The 22,490-nt window shown below is 36.5% G+C and overlaps 1 protein-coding gene across 1 annotated transcript; it reads right to left on the bottom strand.

Annotated features, from left to right (window-relative positions):
• Window positions 1-207: 207 nt before the first annotated feature.
• Window positions 208-21,966, bottom strand: LOC106710880. The gene is made up of 5 exons (XM_045685256.1): window positions 21,771-21,966; window positions 12,960-12,977; window positions 3,861-3,963; window positions 3,675-3,770; window positions 208-3,529 (listed from the first exon to the last, which is right to left on the bottom strand). The coding sequence occupies exons 1-5, from the start codon at window positions 21,771-21,773 to the stop codon at window positions 678-680; spliced, it is 3,072 nt and encodes a 1,023-aa protein (XP_045541212.1). The 5' UTR covers window positions 21,774-21,966; the 3' UTR covers window positions 208-677.
• Between the last annotated feature and the right edge of the window lie 524 nt (window positions 21,967-22,490).

The following is a 22,490-nucleotide window of genomic DNA, read 5'->3' as shown; positions in this document are numbered from 1 at the left end:
TCGACATCTTATAAATAAATAGCACATCACTTATTGACAACAATCTGGTATGAAATAAGACGACGATTTTTTTTCGTCTCGAAACAAGAGTTACCTTACACCCAAATACTGTATAGATTTTAAAGCTAAGATTATTAATAATAAATAATTTAAATACAAAAATAAATTAATAAAACATTGTTTTACATGACATTTATAATTTTCGCGGCAAAGTCTTGACAGTTTTATTTTAACAATAAATCTGTCAAAACAATAAAATATGGCGTTCATTTTACTTCGAGAGCATTGTATGAAAATTCACAATGGATTTTTTTTTATTAATTTAAGCCTATAAAATGGCTCCAGTGAGCGTAATATAAAATTGTATTTCTAATGGAGTCAAAAATCATCTCCTAAACTTCGTAGTTCTATAAAATACCCGTTTTGATAGCTGAAGTCCAAAGTATATGGTACTTAATGTAAACTGATGTAAGTGAACAAATTAGAAAACGATATCTTTATGAGAATTAATATTTTAATTAAATTTCTAGGTTGTAGTTCTGGGTAGGACGGAGTAGGTTTCTAATTGTATAATTTTATGTTTGAACTTGATCTATTTGTACTATTTTAATGTTTTTTTACAACTTTATTGTTGCTCACTGGTCTATCAGACTAGAATCTACCCTAAATTCTATAATTTATAATCGTTTTTTAACCTTTTCACCGAACCAACCTTTTTCACTGTCTGTTTTACTGTACTTGTTTTCACTTACGCTTGTTACTACCGATATTTCGGTTACTGGTTTGTTTGATTCAGTGACTGAACTGCCGAAGTATATGGCAACATCATTGTCTTCAACGTCTTTCACTGGCTGAACAGTTTCTACGCCAGGTGCGGGAACCACAATTGTATGTGTTACTGAGTTGTCAGGTTTCAAATCACAGTCAGTATGATCTTCATGTTTGTGATTTGTGCTTTCTCTGTGCAATATTTGTTTTATATTATTTGTACCTTGGGTTTCTTGATCTCTTTGCTGTGGTTTGTCTTTGGTTCTGTCTATAGGTTCATAACCGGCTGGTAAAACCAAACCGCCGATATCTAAATTGCCGAAATCGAAGTTGTTTGTTTGTTGTGCTTTTATAGTTTGTGTGGACTTCTGAGGTTGTGTAGGTTCTTCTATCGCTTGCAATATACTTTGAAGTAGACCTTCTGAAAGTAATTGTTCGTGAGGTATGGAAGGACTTCCTTTCCCTTTACCGTCTTCTGATGATTGTATTTGTAAGGAATAAGTTGCTAAGTTTCCTTTTATAGGTATTTCTGATCCGAATTGTCCGAATTGATTCAAGTTTTGATTACTCGAAGCCAGCTTTTGTTGTAATCGTTTAGTTTCATCGCTAAGATTTTTAATTTTCTGCGAAGTATGATATATTTGTTCCGATACTGAGTTTAAGTTTTCTTCTTTGTACGTATGTTTTCCAGTCTCGTCTTTTAAGGATTTACCTTTTTGGATGCTGTTTTTTTCAGTTTTTTCGTTCTTAATTGTATTTGTTGGTAAGATGGTTTGTACCAAGGTATGTGATGCAGTGGATAGATCTTTGGTATTATACGAAACAGATTCACTGCCCGGTGCTGGTATATTGAAATTGTTTTGTGATGTTATAATATTTTGGTAATTTTTAGCGAAAGTGGAACCTAAAGAACTTAAGCTAGCGACGTATTTCGATGCCAATTCAGCTGGGATTTTCTCACCTGCCTTCGCAGCCTTTAAAATAGCTTCATGGTATGGACAATGTTTTAATATCGCTGCAGCTTCTAAGCTCGAAAGATTTGCTAGGATAGTTCCATCTATAGAAGCTGTGACTGCATTGTTACTTGAACCCGAAGCTGTATGGTCGCCTACAGTTAGTAAAGGCGCAGAATATGAATCTATCGGTGATCCGTACAAATTGTTCGGTTGTTGTAGATTTTGGAAGTTTATTGGATTGCCTGAATGTGGTAAACTGTATAGATTCGATGGTTCAATAGACACGGAGACTCCGCTGTAACCATGGTTACCAGTTTGTGTGTTTATGTCTTTAATTTCTCGGATGGGTGGAGGTAAATATCCAGGCCCTTGTTTCAAATGATCTACCCCATGGGAATCTTTGTGGTGTACTGTATGTCCAATTTGCTGTATCAGACCTTCGGGAACTGATTCTCTGAATTTGATAGGATGTTTTGGTGTATTACCTCCAGTGTGTATCGAGTGTCCCCCTCCGGAGAATGTACCATAAGGTATTGGTAGGTTGGCATGAGGTTTTGGTACTCCGTAGATACTTGAAGGTGATATGAGCTTTGCACCTTGTTGTCTTATGGAAGGTGGGTACGGTCCATTGGATAATGAGTCTAACGGCGGAGCGCTGTAGGTATCTATTGGCTTGTCGAGTCCTGTTGATTGGATTACTAGGTTACCATGAGGATTGCTTTCAGTATAATGGGCCTCAAAGACGGTCTTTGATTGATCGATGTGATTCGAATCGCCTCCAACGATTGCGTTTAGATCGATATTCGCTAATGCATCTTGGTGTACGTTCGAGTAACCCGTTGTTATTTGTGCGTTAGAATATCCTTGGTTTACATTTTGTATGTTACCGTCTAAGTTTATGTGGACTTCTTGTACTTGTGGCACTGGCGGTGGTGGTCCATACTGATCTTCTATGTGGACATGGGATGCTGAGTTAATATTGGATGTATGAATATTAGATGTATGTAAGTCAACATGTTCTACCAATGGCTTGGATACTCCAGGTATCGGTTTCCATCCGTCGTACAAGACGTGAGGAGGCGTAGGTGGTGCTGGAATACCTGGATGTGGGGGTCTCGGATTCGGATCCGGCTGTGGAGGACCGTAATGACCACCATTGTCGATATTATGGACCACCACTTGGTCATTAGGTCCCACTGGTCCTAATATATGACCCGGGGGACCATAAGTATCTGAAGGTATTGGGAAGTTAGGTTTCAAATCCAATGGAAGACTAGGTAAAGGCGTTCCATATATTGGAGCTGGTAAATTGAATCCCAAATCGAAATTACCAACACCAACATTTTGTTGGAATATTTGATTTGAGAAATCTGATAATTGGAAATTAGGTACGTTTAATGGAGCACCGTAATTGATCTTAGGCGGTCCATACACTGGTTTTGGAACACCATAAACTGGTTTCGGTACACCGTATACGGGTTTCGGGAATGTAATCTTCGGCGGTTTGAATGGTGCGCCATAATTCGGCTTCGGGACTGTAAATTTAGGAGGACCATAGGTTTTCTTTGGTGGTCCGTAGACTGGTTTTGGAGGACCGTAGACAGGTTTTGGTGGCCCGTACACTGGTTTCGGTTTCGGCGGGCCGTATATAGGTTTTGGTTTGGAGACAGGAGGCGGTGGACCTTCGTAATGCTGGTTGGGGAAGACTACAGGTGAGGGTGGTCCGTAGGCTCCTGGTGGCGTGTCGGGAAAACCTTTGTTATCTGGTACTCCGTAGATTGGTGTCGGTAGTTGAAGATCTGGAACTGAGTACATGTAAGATTAATGCATGAATGAAAAAAATGTAGATTGAAAATTGATTTCGGTATTAGCTTTTGATTAACTAGCTGTATTTATAGCTCGACAGCTTGCATAGTAATTCCATGTCAGTAACATCATAGTAATACTTACTAATGTTTAAATCCAGCGGTGGTCCGTACGCGTTGGCCGGCAGCGGCTCGCCATAAGAGTTGGAAAGGGTAGCGTCACGCTTCTGGGCTTGTGCACCTGGAATCAATAAGATATTCTATCTGTCAAGTCGGTTCTCCTAACCTGTATCTTAACCTTATTCGTTCCATAGGTACAAATATTCCTGACCTGATTGCGATGCTTCAGCGACCAAATCCTGTTCGCTGTCTTTGTTGACGAGACCGGGCGGGGAGTCCTCTGCTAGCGCAACGCTTAGCAACAGTGGAAGGAACTGTAAAAAATAATAAAATTATAGCCATACATTATTTCAGAAATAGAAATTCCTTAGCGTAAAGAATAAGAGAAAAATGATGGCTCTAGAGATTTATTTATTTATTTGTAGTTAACTGATCTAAAGTTCAAAAACAGAAGCAATCAAACAACTTGATCTAGTTCTGAGGGGAATCGAATCAATTTTTGTACTCCGTTGCATTTCAAGATTTCAAGGATGGAATATTGATTTCAGGCAAAACAAATAGTAGTGTTCAAGAAGTGAGCATTATTCTACAAAGTGTCAAATACATCCGTAGTTCCTGTGGTGTCGTGTAAAAACTATAAAAGCTAGTTATAGCTCTTTGTGTGGATCTCTTGTGTGAAGCTCGGCTAATTGCAACAAGCGACATACTCACGCCTGTTCTAACTATAATGAAAGCTGACAAACTAGTTTATTGTTTAGTGATGTTAGTGTGCAGTTATATCGATATGTTGCTAATACTGATTAGTAATACGTATTGAATTTTCATTACTGTATATGCCATTTTTTTAATTTGTTCTTTATAATTTTCTAAATATTAATACAATATTATAACGTTTCTTCAATCTTATTATTTAATACTTATGGATACTATATAATATTCTTAAAAGTTTATTGCTTATTAGCTTATATATGAAGCTATCATTAAATCAACCAACATTTACCACTTTTTTTTTTTTTTTTTTTTTTTTTTTTTTTTTTTTTTTTTTTTTTTTGGGCGGCTCTGTGCCGCCCTCTCGTTCCCCTAACATGGTCGAAGTCAGGGACCTGGGGTGCGGGATATTCTTTATTTCTTTATTTATAATTTAAGACCAATTACATAAAACTTAAACTAATATCACATTCGTTTCCTTAATGCTACTTGACTACTGTAAAATTTAAAAAGTTCCAATAATAATGATAATATCTATTTACATTTTAAAAACTTAAATTACTAATAATATAAAATAAAACCACTAAAATAAAATAATACAATTAAGATATCTATATACAAATTAAAAAATTTACAATAAAATAATAATACGTTAAAATAGATATCTATTTACACTTTAAAACAATAAAATACTAAGTCTAGAGCAAAAAGGCTATTTAAAACAATAAATACTTACTACTACGAATGTGATAAATATTAAACTACGTCTTATTTCTATTTATAGCTAAGAGGGCCGACGCTTTGCAGTATTCTAAGAATTTTTCTCTTGTTTTCCTATTTTCTACCAATTCTCTTATTGTTTCTAAATTAATTTTACTTTTCATCTCTATTTCAGCGCCGGCCCTCATCGCACCAGATACCGGGCACTCAGTGAGCAGATGCAACACGGACTCCTCCTTACCCGGATCGCAGATGCACGAGGGGCTCTCCTTGCAGCGGAACCTGCACAAGTACGAGGAGAACCCCCCGTGCCCAGTAAAAATCTGCGTAAGTATTTGATCCGGGTCTATTTTTCTTAGCACGGAGAACGCGCGTACGACGTCCGGGAAGAAGACCTTGGTTGTCGAGGCAGTTTCCCCGTCCCTGTAGCGCCCGTTCCATACCTCAAGCGATTCCAAGCGGAGTTGTCGCTTGACGTATGAAACTGGACACTTGTCGTAGTTGGGTTTGGTCTTCATTCCGACCGCAGCTTGCTTTGCAAGTGCGTCCGCCCTTTCGTTTCCCTCCACCCCGGCATGCGCTTTCACCCAATACAATCTGACATCCTTCCCTTGCTCTCTGCTCTTTCGTACATTCTCTCTCGCTTTCACTGCAAGGGGATGGAGGGAATCGCCTTTTGCTACCGTTTCGAGGGCGGACCTGGAGTCGGAATGAAGACCAAACGAGCGTCGGTTGCTCTTCACCACGAACAGGGTTGCCTCGTACAGGGCCAACAGTTCCGCCTGGTATACGGTGCAGAAGTTTCCCAGCTTTAATTTCCGGCAAAGAGTCTCCGCGGCGCCATCCCAAATGGATAACGCCGCGCCGACCTTACCTTCAATTTTGCTACCGTCGGTGTAAATATTTACATCGACGGCAGCTCGCTGGGCCACTTCGTCACCGTCCGCCATGCAGTCGAACTGCAGCCCCTCCAGGTGCACCGGATGCTGCGTCTGGGCGTACGGGACTGGTAATTCCAAGTCAAGGTCCCCTAGCACTTGCTGGGAGTGACCCTTCTTTGTCTCGTAAAGGAGGGCCGCTTCTTGGACCCGAAGGTCCAGAGGAAGCAACCCAGCAAGTGCTAGTACCGAGTTTAGAGACGCAGTCCTGTACGCCCTCACAATCTTCAGCGCGAACCCCCGTTGCACCCGGTTCAACAACGTCAAGGTCCCCTTCCTTTTCGCCGCTGGTGCCCACGCGCTAGCCGCGTAAAGGATGGTGGGCTCCACTACTGCCACGTATATGGCCCTGATGACCTCTGGGTTCAGCCCCCAGGAAACTCTGGCAGCTCTTGCCAGTTGACGATAGATGCCTTGCGCTTTGATGCAGACATTTGCGACGTGCGCATTACCACTTTGCTTTGATTTGTGAAACTAAAATATATTCTTAATATATATTTAGTTTTACCAGCAGCGGATAGGATGTATTAATTTTTATTTAATTCAGTTCATATAATGTGAGCAAACTATTAAACCAAATATCGATAACTTATCGAGAAGCACAGTACATTACTAGTGCGGACAGGTCGTAGCCTCTTTAACTTTTTTCCACATTCATTGTTTACTTTGTTAATAATCGCGGAAGCACATCACTAATCTAATTACATGTGAAAAAACCTATCACCTAAGACTGAGAAGTGATACATCGGAAGTATACAAATGACTTGTAGGTGGACTGATTTTATAATCCAAATTTGACATATATTATTTTCAGCTTCATTGTGAGCTGTTTAAAAACATCGATCAATGGAATGAATCGATTCAGACTATAAACATATGTGAATCGAATTCAATAGTTATGAAATATCTATGGTTTTCTTTCGTTTTATTTTATAACATCTTTGTGTTTAAAATGAAAAAGAGTTGACTGACGCAACATTGTAACGACGTATGTAATTAAAAAAAAAAGGTAACCACTTGTGTCAAAAATATTTTATGCCCGCCGTTAGAAGGTTACATGTTGAATTTTGATTCCTATAATTTTTTACACTTCTTAATAATATAAATGCGAAAGTTAAAATGTATGTTTTAAATCTATCTTTAGAACGGATCTAGATGTTTTCCATATATGTAGCAATCTATTTGGAAGAACATGTGGCTTTTTTTTAATTCCCCGCGAAAATAATTCCATCTTTTTTGTAAAGAAAGAAAAGGGGGCGTTGGGAGTGATAGGGAAGGGGATAGGTAAAAGGAGATATTTTTAAAAGTTTTTACTTTCCTATGTAGAATAAAAGTAGGTAACACATTTGAAACACTACTCTGTACAGATGTCTATTAATAGAGGTCACATTACTTACACCTTTATAGAAAGAAACTTGAGAGGTGTGTTGGGACACCCGGATGGAACGAAGTTCCTTTCAATTAATTAGTGAAGGAACCAATGTTTATTCTATGCATAAAAAACTTAAGTCTTCACAAGAAGTACATTTTATTTCTATGAATTTTCGTTATATATTGTCACGTCGTTGCCATGGTGAAGTAGCGCTTATTCGTCGTTAACATACTTACTATAGCAAAAAGTGTCGTGACAACTTTTCGTAAGAATTTTTTCCGTCTAGCCCCTTTTCACAACGCGCGATAAGGAACTTCGTTCCAAAAAAATTACGTATTTTTTATTATGTGTGTATTTATCTATCATCAGTGAAATCACCTTGTCTAGGTGAATGATCTTTGATATTGTTTTATGTGAGAATGTGTTTTATGAATGAATGACATCTTTCACTTTCGTTCTATTTTACAATATGGTACATCATTATGTGAAAAATGTGAATTGTTTATTACTATTTTTACTTGAGATGTTTTTTTATCTTTTTAGTTCAGTAACGAACGAAAAAAAGCGACCGCTGCTCGCAGACAACCGTTGCCTACCTTTAATCAACGGAGAAGGGGACGCACAGAAAGAGGATATTTTTGGAATGAAGTTACTTATCGCGCGTTGTGAAAGGGGGCTAGACGGAAAAAATTCTTACGAAAAGTTGTCACGACACTTTTTGCTATAGTAAGTATGTTAACGACGAATAAGCGCTACTTCACCATGGCAACGACGTGACAATATATAACGAAAATTCATAGAAATAAAATGTACTTCTTGTGAAGACTTAAGTTTTTTATTCATAGAATAAACATTGGTTCCTTCACTAATTAATCGAAAGGAACTTCGTTCCATCCGGGTGTCCCTTGACACCTCTCACGTTTTTTCTTCCTATAAGTCTCCTCTACTGCCTACTCCACGTCCTAGAAAAGGGAAGGAAGGGGAAGAGGACTAGTATTTAATCTCCGGCAAGGACACTTATCAGACTGCACGCGGAATGACTTCCACTAGACGTTTTTCTTCTGTGAGGTATTTCACTTGGCGAGTCGGTCCATTCGTGACACAGATGTTATTACTGGCGTCTACCACTGTTAGGTTTGGTATTTTTATTTACACGTATAACTTATAATTAACAATAAAGTTGTTAAAATTTACCTGACAAATTGAAAGAACGTATAATATTTTTAAAGATAGAAATGTATCTTAAAATGAACAGAGATGGACCTCGATTTAATATTATAAATTAGGATTATATAGAAATACTAGCTGTGCCCGCGACTTCGTCCGCGTGAAATACTGTTTTCGTTAAGCATTTTTTTAAGGATTATTATTTTACTTGACCGACGTGCTATGCGTTGATGTATGGATGTAGACATAGAGATAGGTGTGCCACGACCGCACCAAATGTAGGTGTTTGGTCTCTACCTATCCCTCTGGGTTACGGGCGTGAATTTAGTTGTTGTTGTTGAGGTATTTTATTTAAACTTATAAAAAATTACAACAAAACAAACGGAACTTACAAAATATTCATTTACTCTTATGCAAATTTTCATCCCCTATTCCCTTAGTATATTGCAACATTAAGGGTAAAACTTTTACAAACTTTAAATGACCTATTTATTAATATCAAATTAGCAGCCAAAAAAAAGTTATAAGCTTCTAACTGTAAAAATGACGATACGTCCATACAAATTTCCACCCCTACTTTTACCCCCTTACAAACCCTCTTTCACGATAAAAATTAATCTTTGTCCTTTCTTAGGCTCTAAGCTAAATATCAGTAAGTATAATAGTAAAATATATTAAACAAAACATTCATTAAAACCTCACATATTGCGAAACAAATTTTCATCCCCTATTGTTATTTAGCACCCTTACGGGTAAAATTTTTACAAAAATCGAAATTCTTACTTATTTACATCAAATTAGCAGCATTAGAAAGAAGTTTCAAGCTTCTTACTGTAAAAATGACGATACTTCCATACAAATTACCACCCCCACATACAACCCTCTTTTCGCGTTAAAAAGTAGTCTTTGTTCTGTCTCGGGCTCTAGACTAAATATCAGTAAGGGTAACAGCAAAACATATTAAATAAAACATTCACCTAAACCTCACATATTCCCAAACAAATTTTCATCCCCTATTGTTATTTAGCACCCTTCAGGGTAAAATTTTTACAGAAATTGAATTTCATATATATTTATATCAAATTAGCAGCCTTAGACAGAATTTTCGTGCTTCTAACTGTAAAAATGACGATACTTCCATACAAATCACCACCCCTACTTTCAACCCCTTACAACCCTTTTTTCGCGTTTAAAAATAGACTATGTTCTTTCTGAGGCCCTAGACTAAATATTGGTAAGGGTAACAGCAAAACATACTAAACAAAACATTCACCAAAGTCTAAAATATTCCCAAACAAAATTTCATCCCCTATAGTTATTTAGCACCCTTGAGGGTAACATTTTTACAAAAATTTAATTTCATATTTATTTCTATCAAATTAGCAGCCTGAGAAAGAAATTTCAAGCTTCTAACTGTTAAAATGACAATACTTCCATACAAATTACCACCCCCACTTTCAACCCCTTACAACCCTGTTTTCGCGTTAAAAAGTAGCCTATGTTCTTTCTGAGGCTCTAGAATATCTGTGTACCAAATTTCATTTAAATCGGTTCAGTAAACAATAGTAGACGACACTTCCATATAAACTTTCACCCCCACTTTCAACCCCTTACAACCCCTTTTTCGCGTTAAAATATAGCCTATGTCCATCCTCAGGCTCTAGACTATCTGTGTACCAAATTTCATTTAAATCGGTTCAGTAGTTTTGGCGTGAAAGCGAGACAGACAGACAGACAGACAGACAGACAGACAGACAGAGTTACTTTCGCATTTATAATATTAGTAAGGATTAAATTATTTTTATGCGGTGTCTATACGTTATTATATCTGCACGACTTCTTTACGCGCAGTGAAAGTGATTCAGCTTCAGTATCTTAGTACGCGAGATGTGAACGAAACACTTTCACACTGATTTCGGCACATTCTTAATGTTTATCGGTTGCCATTATTAATGACTAGCTGTTGCTCGCGACTCTATCCGAGCGGAATTAAAAAAAAACGTAATAACAAGCCAGTGTTTTCTTCCAATGTTCTATATCTGTGACAAATCTCATCAAGATCCATGCAGCCATTCCGGAGATACCTTCAAACAAATATACATCCATCTAAACAATCGCATTTATAATATTAGGTCCTTACATATGAAATTGGCGTTTTGTATGGGAGGAACAAAAAGTCGAATATTTTTTAATATAATATATTTAATTAATCAAAGTATGAACCATTATTTTCTATGCACTTTTGCCATCTCATAGGTAGTTCATTGATCCCTTTACTAAAAAAACCAGTCGGACGGGAATCAATAAAATCTTTGAAGGCGATTTGGACTGCCCCATCGGAGTTGAATTTTTTCCCTTGCAAGAAGTTATCCAAATTTCGAAAAAAATGGTAATCTGTTGGAGCAAGCTCCGGGGAGTACGGAGGATGTCTTAGACTTTCCAATTGAAGCTCTTCTAATTTAGTAGCCGTCTGTTGCGCAGTGTGTGGTCTAGCGTTGTCGTGAAGCAGCAGTGGCGTGGAGCGATTGACCAGCCTAGGTTGTTTAGCCGCTAGCTTTTCCATCATGGTTTGCAATTGCTGACAATAGACATCAGCCGTAATAGTCTGGCCAGATTTGAGAAAACTGTAATGAACAATACCGGCACTAGTCCACCAAACGCTTACAAGTAACTTTTTTGGGGTTAATTTTCGCTTGGGGCAGGATTTGGCTGGCTGGCCAGGATCGAACCATTGCGCTGAGCGCTTCCGATTATCGTAAAGAACCCATTTTTCATCACAGGTAATGATTCGGTTTAAAATACCTTCATTATTGTGCCGGTTTAGTAATGTAACGCAACAGTCGACGCGCGTTTGCCGGTTTGCTTCAGTCAATTCGTGAGGTACCCACCTTTCAAGCTTTTTAATCTTCCCAATTTGCTTCAAGTGAATTAAAACAGTTTTATCACTAACATCGCAGCCTGCAGCTAACTCGGACGTGGTTTGCGATGGATCCGCTTCCACAATAGCCTTCAACTCTTCATTATCAACTTGAGTCTCAGGCCGTCCACGGGGCTTGTTCTGCAGATCGAAATTTCCAGAACGAAAACGTTGGAACCTAAAACGAACTGTGTTTTCTTTTGCAACACGACCGCCATACACATCATTCACCCTTCGAGTCGTTTCCGCAGCACTAGTGCCACGGCGGAACTCGTACTCGTAAATAATGCGATATTTTAAGTTTTCCATTTTGTAAAATCAGTGACGCAAACAGAAAAAAACAGAAGAAAAAAAAACAAATGAATGACGGTCATCGAACCACAAATACATGAGTCTATAGCTGTACAAATTTGAATTTAGAATTCCTTACCAAAGAGGAGAAATTCGTGATTAAAGTGGCCAGTACGAAAAACGCCAATTTCATATGTAAGGACCTAATATTAGTAAGATAGTGTTTTAAGTATCGTTAAGCTGAAAATTGTACAAAGAAATTTGAATTTTTATATTTTTTATCTCACAAATAAACTCATTAACTACTAGACCGATTTGAAAAATTCCTTTTCCATTAGGCTTGGTTTATTGCTAGATTTTTTTTTAATTTCGCTTAGAAAGTCGCAGGCAAAAACCACTTCGTTAAAAATAACATTTTTTTTTGTGAACTGACGATTTAAATAGGTTTGTCACCTCTAAACGTTATAACTCTATGGTAATTGTTAAAATTTCGTTCCGTAAACATGTGAGCAAGTATTTCCAATTAAAGAACAAGTTAATAACAAGCTATATAACGGAATATGTATTCGCTTTCGCTTCGAGTTCTTTCATACTAATGTTACCAAATTATAATATACCTAGCTGTTGACCGCGACTCCGCCCGTGTGGAATTAAACATAAAATTCATCCATCTAAACATTCGCATCTTATCTATCTATATATATAAAAGAAAGTCGTGTTAGTTACACTATTTATAACTCAAGATCGGTCTAATTGATTTAGCTGAAAATTGATAATGAGGTAGCTTAGAACTAGGAGACGGACATAGGAACTTTTTCATCTTGTGTGCATTTTTTTTTTATTAGGCGCGGACGAAGTCGCGGGTAAAAGCTAGTTTATAATATAAGTAAGATAAGATTTATGATTTATTTCTCCGATGGCTTTGGCCACCTTACGAGGATGGAGGAAGACCGGAATGTCAAAGCAGCGTATCTGGGGACCCCGACTGGCCGCCGAACTATCGGCCTGCCCAGATACCGCTGGCGAGACGCCGTAGAGCTAGACCTGCTGGAGCTACAAGAGATGGACTGGCAGGAGAAGGCACAGGACGGGACTCTGGCGATCTCTTGTGTCGGAGGCCAAGACCCACTTTGGGTTGCTGCGCCACCGGAGTAAGTAAAAGAATTAAGGCCTCTTGTTTGTTGATTTATTACTTACCGCTCTCCAAGGGGGAAACTGAAACAAATAAAAATACATTAGATACACCTCAAAAATTTATTACCAAATTAGCTGTTGCCCGCGACACCGCGCGGAGCTAAAAAGAAAATGAGGGGCCTATGTGTTCTTCCAGATTATGTTCTACATTATTATATCTGAACCAAATTGCATCAAGATCCGTTGAGTCCATCCATCTAAACATCCGCATTTATAATATTAGTAATATACATTTTCCTTGTTTAAATTTTTATAAACGAAGTCGCGGGATCGAGTTATCTTCTAATATTACTAAAATTGGATTATCATTTTTGTCTGTATGTCTCTTCAAGGCCTCGTTTGTTCCGGGTAATGTCCGGAACAGCTGGATCAATTTTAACGGGTCTTTGACGGGAAGGTAGCTGATGCAAGCAGATATTCTATAGGTTAGTTTTGGAACGAAGTTCCTTATCGCGCGTTGTGAAAGGGGGCTAGAAGGAAAAAAATCTTAAAAAGTGAAAAAGTAAGTATGTTAACGACGAATGAGCGCTACTTCACCATGGCAACGACGTGACAATATATAACGAAAATTCATAGAAATAAAATGTACTTCTTGTGAAGACTTAAGTTTTTTATTCATAGAATAAACATTGGTTCCTTCACTAATTAATTGAAAGGAACTTCGTTCCATCCGGGTGTTCCTTGACACCTCACAAGTTTTTTTTTTCAGAAATAAAATTTAAAAGATTATAAAATACGGGCAACTTTCGACCAATGAATGACACCAGTAGTTTAGAATAAGCAAAGTGGCAAGTCATAACTAAGACAAGCAACGACAAGTTATCTATTTTATTCAAGATCACTTTCTCGTAAAGAATGTCATTCTATCTGACATCTCTACAGTGTGTACAACATTTATATTATTTGTGCAGATTGTATACTCGATACGCGTAAAGTTCACCAAAAGTTTCACACTAATTTTGACATGATTGACGATGTTGACGATGGCTATTTTCAATATTTGTGCTACCATCACCATTCTGCCATCGGACGTTCATACAGCTGGAATCCATCCTTATTTAGTAGACGTACCGCGCGTTTGAACGAAAAGCTTTTGAATCATCGTTCCTTGTGCGTACTGCAAAGGATTGCGACATTCAAGAGAAGAGCGAATAGGCATTAAAAAGCTAGCGCGTACCGAATTTAGTATTACGAATTTTATGTGTTTTTTTTAAATAATGATTTTTTTTTTCAATCAATCGACATTTGTCTATATCACGTGAAAGCTCATCTCGTAAGGTAAGGTGAAAGTCAGATGACCCGGCAAAGAATCGACAACCGTAGACGCGGCATTATGTAATATCGGCTATTTATGGTGTTTTCTAATTTTATTTTATTAATAGCTATGATAAGTTAAAAGCATTTCAAAAAAACATACATCAGCAATATTTATTGTATATTTGATATTTTTCTTTACTTTGACGATCAAAATTGTTTTTTTTTTTCGATACGGAATTATAATTAAAAATAAATACTTAATAACAACTTAATACTGCGTACAGTCTGATGAATGTGAGTCTAATTTAAGTCCTGTTTTCCTTCCTTTTCTTTTCTTATACGGAAAAAATGGGAAGGAGAAGGGGATTTAATGGAGTAATGTCTCTTCCTCCGTCAATTAAAGGTAGGCAATGCATCTGCCATTACGAATATCTAAGGGTAACGGTCGCTAACCCATTTTGGCGAATTCAGGTCGACGGTTGTTTCCTTGCCACCTTATACTCGTATTATAAAAAAACTTTTTGTAATACCTGTAACCTTCAGAAATCGAGCAAAAGAGAATATTAAATAAATATTATACTCAAAATATAAAGGAGAATATTGCGTATACAATATACAACAAGATATTCTGCCTAACCTCATTCGAACAGTATCTGCGAGTCGTTTATTCTTTGACGGCGACGAGTTTCCACTTGTGCCAACATCTTGTAGAAAGTCACTTGTCCGGTCAGAGAATTGTCAACAGAGCCTTAGGGTAGCTGTTAAATGTCTAATAGACAGAGCTGGGCATTAACTCGTTAATCCGTTAATCGTTAATTAACGAAGTTAACATTTTGCTTAACGGATTAACTTTTAAGTTAACTTCAAAAAGTGTTAACGCTTTTGTTAACTTCCGTTAAACTCGACTTCCGTTAATAAAAGTCCGTTAATCGTTAAATTAGAAACTTGGAGACGTGCTGTCATTTTGTTAAAATTACGCGCCACGCCACGCTCGTAAGTTCAACTATGTTGGGCGACTGTCGGGGACTCGAATGGTGAAAGAACGAGTTGATAATTGATATATGTGAAGTTCGCGTGCAAGTGTGATGCATCAGAGCATCCGGGAAAGACGTGACCAACAGGACAAAATCAAAAGAAGGTTCGAAATAGTATATTTCATTACGAGTATATAAAAGCACGAGTATGTAATAGCCCACATTCTGAACGCTCTTCGTCCCTGCAATATGCCACTTTTTGAGCAACTGTAACAAAACACTTTTTACTCGTGCTTTTTCTTTAGCTTTTCCAAACTCGTGCGTTCTCTTTCCCAACTGTCAAAATAATGTCTATTAAAAAAAACCAACCACGAAGTTTTAAAAAAATGAATCATTGAAGTTTTTATGATTCGTGCAAATAAGCAAATAATTTCTAAAAAGAAGCTCCTAATTTGTTACAATATCAGATTTAATGATTTGATTCAATGAATTAGGTTAGCTTTCATCTCATTCAATTTTATTTTCTTTTCATATCAATAAAAATAATCTACTGAAGACTTGGCTGTTTGGGCATAGTTCCCTTTGCCTACCCAGAATGGGTGAAGAAAACAAAAAAAAATCCCTGTTTGTATTCTTTTACGGTTGGCGTCATTTTTCAAACATTTTAGTTAGTTGAGTTTATTGTGTTTTTATTATTATATTAAATTGCTTTATTTTTTCGCAACTGTATTAAAAATAGTTGTTTAGTACACATGCGGAACTGTCATTACAACTTGTTCCGACTGTCAACCCTCACCTTCGGCTGCGCCTCGGCTCAGGTAGACATTTGTCGGAACTCTTTGCAATGACAGGCTTTCCGCATTCGTAATGAAATATACTATAATGCATTCATACTCGTCTCTAATACTAATGTGTTATAGAATGTATAGTCAAATTACTATTTTAAACAAGTGTCGCCACAATAACTGTGAAATTAGTATGTATAATTTTGGTATGGTTAACTGTTAACGATTAACTTTAACTTGCGTTAAATTTTTGAGAATTTAACGTTTTAACGATTAACGAAGTTAATTTTTTAATTAACGAATAAACGATTAACGAAGTTAACTTTTCGATTAACTGTGCCCACCTGTGCTAATAGATTTATAAAATGTCAAGTATATCAGAATATTATATTATAATATCTAATATAAATTATTCGTAGCTATAATAGACTGAAAAGCTTATCCCAGAGAGACAGGCATTAAAAAACTTACTTCGACATATATCCCATTGGACAGGCAACAGGACGTGGTGTTTTGTACCTATTTGATTATCTCCATTTTGGCGCTGACGATAAAGGTTGATGGCAGTGTTAGAAACTCGAACTAATAATAGAATTAACCTACAGTTAGTGGCGTTTTTAAGTCGAAACGAATCAAAAGTCATTTACAGCAGCGACCTGTCCAGCGAATATCCTTAAAGGTGGGGTTGGAATAGTGAGCATAGCACGAATATAACTGATTTTCGATAAGCCTTCGTATCGCCAACGAAAATTATGTCAAAATTAGTTGCTGCACAAATCTAATACATATATAAAATTCTCGTGTCACAGTTTTCGTTCCCGTACTCCTCCGAAACGGCTTGACCGATTCTCATGAAATTTTGTGAGCATATTCAGTAAGTCTGACAATCGGCCAACATCTATTTTTCATTTTGTTTTTTTTTTTCTTAACTGGGCGCGGACGGAGTCGCGGGCGACAGCTAGTTTTAATATAAATTTTTGTCGATAAAGATACTATGGCGACTGGCATAAATATTCGTGCTAGGCCCACAGGACCTAATTGTCGAGCGTTCAATATACTAGCATGTGATTTGTCACGTATGTTGTGACGTCATTAGTTCGTAGATAACTTTCGCTCGGACCGGTCGTGTCTTAATTAGAACAAGAGATCGTTAAAATAATTATAACATCCATCAAACCGACGCAGATGAAACCGCATCAATGCTTTCGTCTCGGACTATTTCATGGACGATTGTAAAATATAACATGGTGAAATGGTAAATCTGTTTGAAAGTGTTAACGTATTTTATGAGTAAAAACTGTTTTATTTTTATATTTTTTTACATCGTCGATCATATTTGACCAGTTTTGTTTGATTTAAAAAAAGTAAATAAAACAATATGCTGTTAAAATAACACTTTTCTTACTTTTTATTCTTTGACGAACATTATATTTTTTATCTGTGAGGTAAAAGGTTTGTATATTCAGCCAATGTCAAAATGAAGTAACCAAAATAATTTATTTAAATAACACATTTTTTAAAATTTCTATGTAACAATATGGTTTATGAACTAAAAAAAAACTAATATCATTACATACCTAATATCAAATTGCAACGCATAATTTTGTCAAATTACACGGATTATTACCAAATCTAAAGACGTTTACAGCATTCATTTACCGTAACCAATCTAATGGGATACAGTGAATTAAATTCATCAAAATAATGTTACACACAAAATAATCAAATTCGTTTCCTACTTAATATCGAATGCATAGCAAACTGTCGTCATAAGAGTAATTCAGCACTTTTTTTTGTGACTGAGTAGTCACTGTTTGCCTTGAAGAGGCATTTACAGTTTCACCGGGCTTGAGGTGGCCGGGCGCAGATGGCGCTTACCCTAAACCTCCTTTAAGAGTAACTGGGCTCGAGGTCTCCCTCAGGAGCCTCGGCTCGGGCTGTTACTTCGTTATTATTACCGGATTGGGAGGTCACCGAGCTCTTAGGTCACTTCGGTGGACGCTCCATGGAGTGACTGGGCTCAAGGGCCCCCGAGAGGGGACCTCGGCTTGGGCTGTCACTCATTACGCGTTTAGCATTCCTATTCAAGGGGCCCGAGAGGGCTGAACCTCGGCTTGATCGGTTGCTATTATCTGATTGCAGTTATTCAGCAAGTATACACGTTGCTGTGATAATGATTGCATTTTGTGTCTATACTCGTAATGTCATTTCACCGAAATTGGAAGAAAATGAAGGTCCTCGACTATATTATGAGATACTTACATTGCCCGTTTTTATAATGAAACAGTTTATTATATTATCTCTTTTTAAATAAAGAAAAAAGGATGACAATACGGCTTTGTATGAATTTTGTAACAATGAAAAGCCAATAATAAATATAAAGTTAGAAATTATTATTTTCCCGCCAAAATTACTTGTCAATTGAATTCTTTGACAAACATCTAATTTCAGTTACATTTTTTTTATAAAAAAGGGAACTGTTACGCACACACAGCCAGTGATCATCATGATAATTGCAGATTATGTTTCCGCCAAAATGACATGTCAATTTTTATTCTTTGACAACAGACATATTTTTATGTTATTTGTAAAAAGGTGTGTACATTCAGCCAGTGGCGAACTCGTCATTTCTATGGATTTCTCTCAGTGAAAGTGAACAAAAACCAGTTTTGAAATATGATCGAGGGGCGCGGATGGTTTTAAGTTTTAAGGTTATGCAACCACATTCGGTGCTCGGGTCAGCGCACTTGTTAAGAGGTCGTTCGTAAAATGAAATGCGATTGAATGCTAGCTTATTTTTTTATTTACTTTTTTATAAACCTTTCACTCTTCGTACTAAATTATCTAATACAAAATATACTTCGATACCAGCTTGACCATAATATTGAATTTAGCTACCAACGCGACGCCACGTTGCGAAATGAAAATAATGTCAAAAGATTCTAAAATTAAAATTACATAAAACTAGTTGTCGACCGCAACTCCACGCCATTTAAAACAAAACTTAAAAGTAGTCTATGTGTTCTTCGAGACGTTCTACATCTGTCACAAATTTCATCAAGATCCGTTGAACCGTTCCGAAAATACCTTCAAACAAACATCTAAACATTCGTATTTATAATATTAGTAAGATAAGAAATTAGTCCAAACTTTTCATTTTATTTCTTTCATTTTTTTCATGAGATTTTTGATAGAGTGTCGTAAGTCACGTTTTTGCGATATACCATGTATGGATTTATTCCCTGTGTTATATATCTTTTAAAATAATTCGATAAATATTCATTTCTGTGTAAATTTCGAAATCACGTTAGAAAGAAGAAGAACTGTTGTTATTTATTGCTATTTATTATCCATCTAAACTTTCGCATTTATAATATTAATAACATAAGATTTCTACGTTCGTAAGTTCAAACGATGTACGCTTCAGATGGAACACAGTCAGCAAAACTCCACTGTACCGTGAGAAAACCACATAAGTGAAGACGTTGTGGTTATAATAAACCGGTGACCATCAATTCTCCGCACACAATGCTCTCTAACAAGTGAATTGTAGCATTGTAATATTTTAACTGTGAAGATAATTTGATGATGCTTCCGCTGTTGAAATACGTATGTGTTGGTTTTGCTTGGATGATTATCATTACTGTCATGAAACGTAATAAAATTAATATTTTATGTTAGATAATTCAGAATATAACAGGTTTTTAAGATTCCGTACATCGCAAGGAAAAAACGAAACCATTTTAGGATCAATTTTTTGTCTGTCCGTCTGTCTGTCTATCAAGACCCTTTTCCTCAGGAACGCGTGGAGGTATTAAGCTGGAATTATTATACTGTCTATTGGAGCTGTGAAAACATCAAGCTTCTAAGCTAGCGCAATAATTCCACACTCAAAAGGGAATCAAAACCTACAGGGTGCTTCTTGTGAACTCAGAATCTTGAAATTTGTTACGAAGTAACGTCAGCTAGTGTGTAAATAAATGACTAATTACTGTGAACCGAAAGCTGAATACTTTCTACATTATTAACATAAATGAAACATTTAGATACAGAATTTAAATTATCTTTCAACAGCTGGTGACCGGAGCAAGGTTGGAAACCGGACATAGTCTTACTAATATTATAAACTAGCTGTCGTCTGCGAATCCGTCCGCGCGGATTAAAAGAAACTTAGTAATAGCTTATGTGTTCTTCCAGACTATGTTCTACATCTATACCAAATTTCATTAAGATCTGATGAGCCGTTCCGGATATACCTTCAAACAAACATCCATTTTAACATTCGCATTTATAATATTAGTAAGATGTTTAGATGTATGGATGGATTGGATGTTTGTTAGAAGGTATCTCCAGAACGGGTCAACTGATCTTAATGAAATTTATCACAGATGACGAACATAGTCTGGAAGAACACGAAGACTATTTAGTTAGACTAGTTTTTTTAATACTCACGGACGGAGTCGCGGGCGGTAGCTGGTATGCACATAATGTTATCATTAAAACTTTTCTATGCGGTGGGGAAATTTACAAAGATGCTCCTGGGTGGAAATAGGGTTATGTGAGTACCCACACAACCCTCTCGGTGGTCTTTCACCCCGTTTAAGATATGTTTAATAAGGTCATAGGCGTGCCGTAAAATAATTTTGACTATTATTGGGAACATTCTGTAGGTTATCACCAGCATTGGCTCCTCATTTAGTAACTTCAAACTTTTTTCCTAGTGGACAATGAATTATGTGTTCAGTCACGTGCTCGAAATATTGTGTCGGATGCATTTGTTTCGCCATGCCTGCTCTCCGGGAACAGTTCGGGATCTCCGGTCGATCGCAATAAATCTGGTCTGGCCGGGAAGTAACTTTGTGCAATTTCATTAATAAAACACTACTACACGTGTGCCAGTCATCAGCCATACGTGACCATTATCAGGATCGAACTTGCCTTAGTTAGGTTAGGCTTCAAGCAACAGGCCACCAACACTGCCCTAATCAACAAACAACAATGTTTTCCTTCACCGTAAGAACATCAAATAAATGTATACATATATAGTCAGAAAGTCGTGTTAGTTACACTATTTATAACTCAAGATCGGTCGAACTGATTTAGCTGAAAATTGATGGGGACGTAGTTAATATCCAGACTTTGTCCGAACCCGGACATGTAGTGTGTTGTTTATCCTCTGCGCTAGCAGACGCTAACACACTATAACCTAAACATATAGGTAAATCGTAGGGACAATATTATTTTATATTTATATCAAACAAAGTATATTTTTCTAGCATTTACCATAGATTCCTAGAACTGTGTGTCAATGTACTCAATAAAGCTAGCAGAGGGCGCTGGCTTCGGAGAGAGCTTTGCCGGAAGTACCGGATACTAAGTTGAGGGCCGGTTTGTGCTTACAACTCATTTCTTTTACTTGGTTAGTAAGTTTATATCTAGGTATTTTCATATTTGAAATGGATTATAAAATTGTTATTCATTTATGTCGTAATTTATATTACTTGTATAAAAGAAACAATTTGAAAATCTAAGAATTTTTAATTTGTGAAAAAATTCTTTTGTAGGTTTTAAAAAGTTTAATTCTCACGAAAAAATAAAAGTTATTTATTTATTTAAACTACAAAAAAGTTGAAGATAAATAATATGCAACATACAAAATAAATTAACGAGTAATTTTAAATTTAATTGAATTTTAAATAAAATATTTTAATAATTTATTGAAATGGCTGAACGACGGAGAATATCTTTGATATTTTTAAATTATAAAAGGTACTAATTAAAAAAAAATAACAACTCACCATTTTCCCGAAAAGTTTAAAATATTATCCCAGACACGAACAAATGCACCAACACAAAAAAAAGTTAAAAAAAAAACACGATTCACTAACAAACTTTCAAATTATTCCCGCCCGTTTTAATTGTCAGATTACTTCAAACTGTCAAACTCTTAATTGAAGCAGTTTTTTTTAATCAGCGAGCAAAGCTCGCGACCGTACAGCCACGACTGTCGTCTTGAAACCTCTTCTGAAGAAAGTAGGATAGAGTGTATCTCATACAAGTTTACTTAATATACCATGTAAACGAAATTAAACCTTATTCCATACAGGTAAAGGTTATTTTCGATTTGTAATGTTTGAATTTTTTATATTTCCACCTCTTTCCTGTGTCAAAATGTAATCAATTGAATATACATTTATGGTTTATTTTGCTTTGTGGTAATAATTGAACTTCAGTTTCATTGATAAGTTCACAGCATCTCAATCGAATATAATTTTAAAATAAACCTTATCACTTTGTAATATGTCACAAATTTGTTTTAAATATATTAGCAGGACATTAAAAGTTCGTTTTCTCCTTTATTTGTCTGAGATGTGTGTGGGTGCGGCCATCGAAATTCTTAAGATTTGCATAACCGCGGAAAATCTGAAAGTGACAGTTTTGATGCAAAACAATATTTTGGCGCGGAGCGTGTGATATTGTTACACCGAGGCAAAGGCACGTGTATTGTTTATGCCAGT

Source organism: Papilio machaon, chromosome 29, assembly GCF_912999745.1.
Source record: "Papilio machaon chromosome 29, ilPapMach1.1, whole genome shotgun sequence".
Classification (NCBI taxonomy): Eukaryota; Metazoa; Arthropoda; class Insecta; order Lepidoptera; family Papilionidae; genus Papilio; species Papilio machaon.
The sequence above is the reverse complement of the archived record's forward strand: the minus strand, read 5'-3'. Positions and strand labels throughout refer to the sequence as shown.

What these genes read in the sequence shown, in the direction of transcription:
- LOC106710880 (XM_045685256.1), bottom strand. An exon ending in CGCTGAAGCATCGCAATCAG is followed by an intron (nt 3,771 to 3,860) that starts GTCAGGAATATT and finishes TATTGATTCCAG; the next exon opens with GTGCACAAGCCCAGAAGCGT. An exon ending in ACCGCTGGATTTAAACATTA is followed by an intron (nt 3,530 to 3,674) that starts GTAAGTATTACT and finishes ACATGTACTCAG; the next exon opens with TTCCAGATCTTCAACTACCG.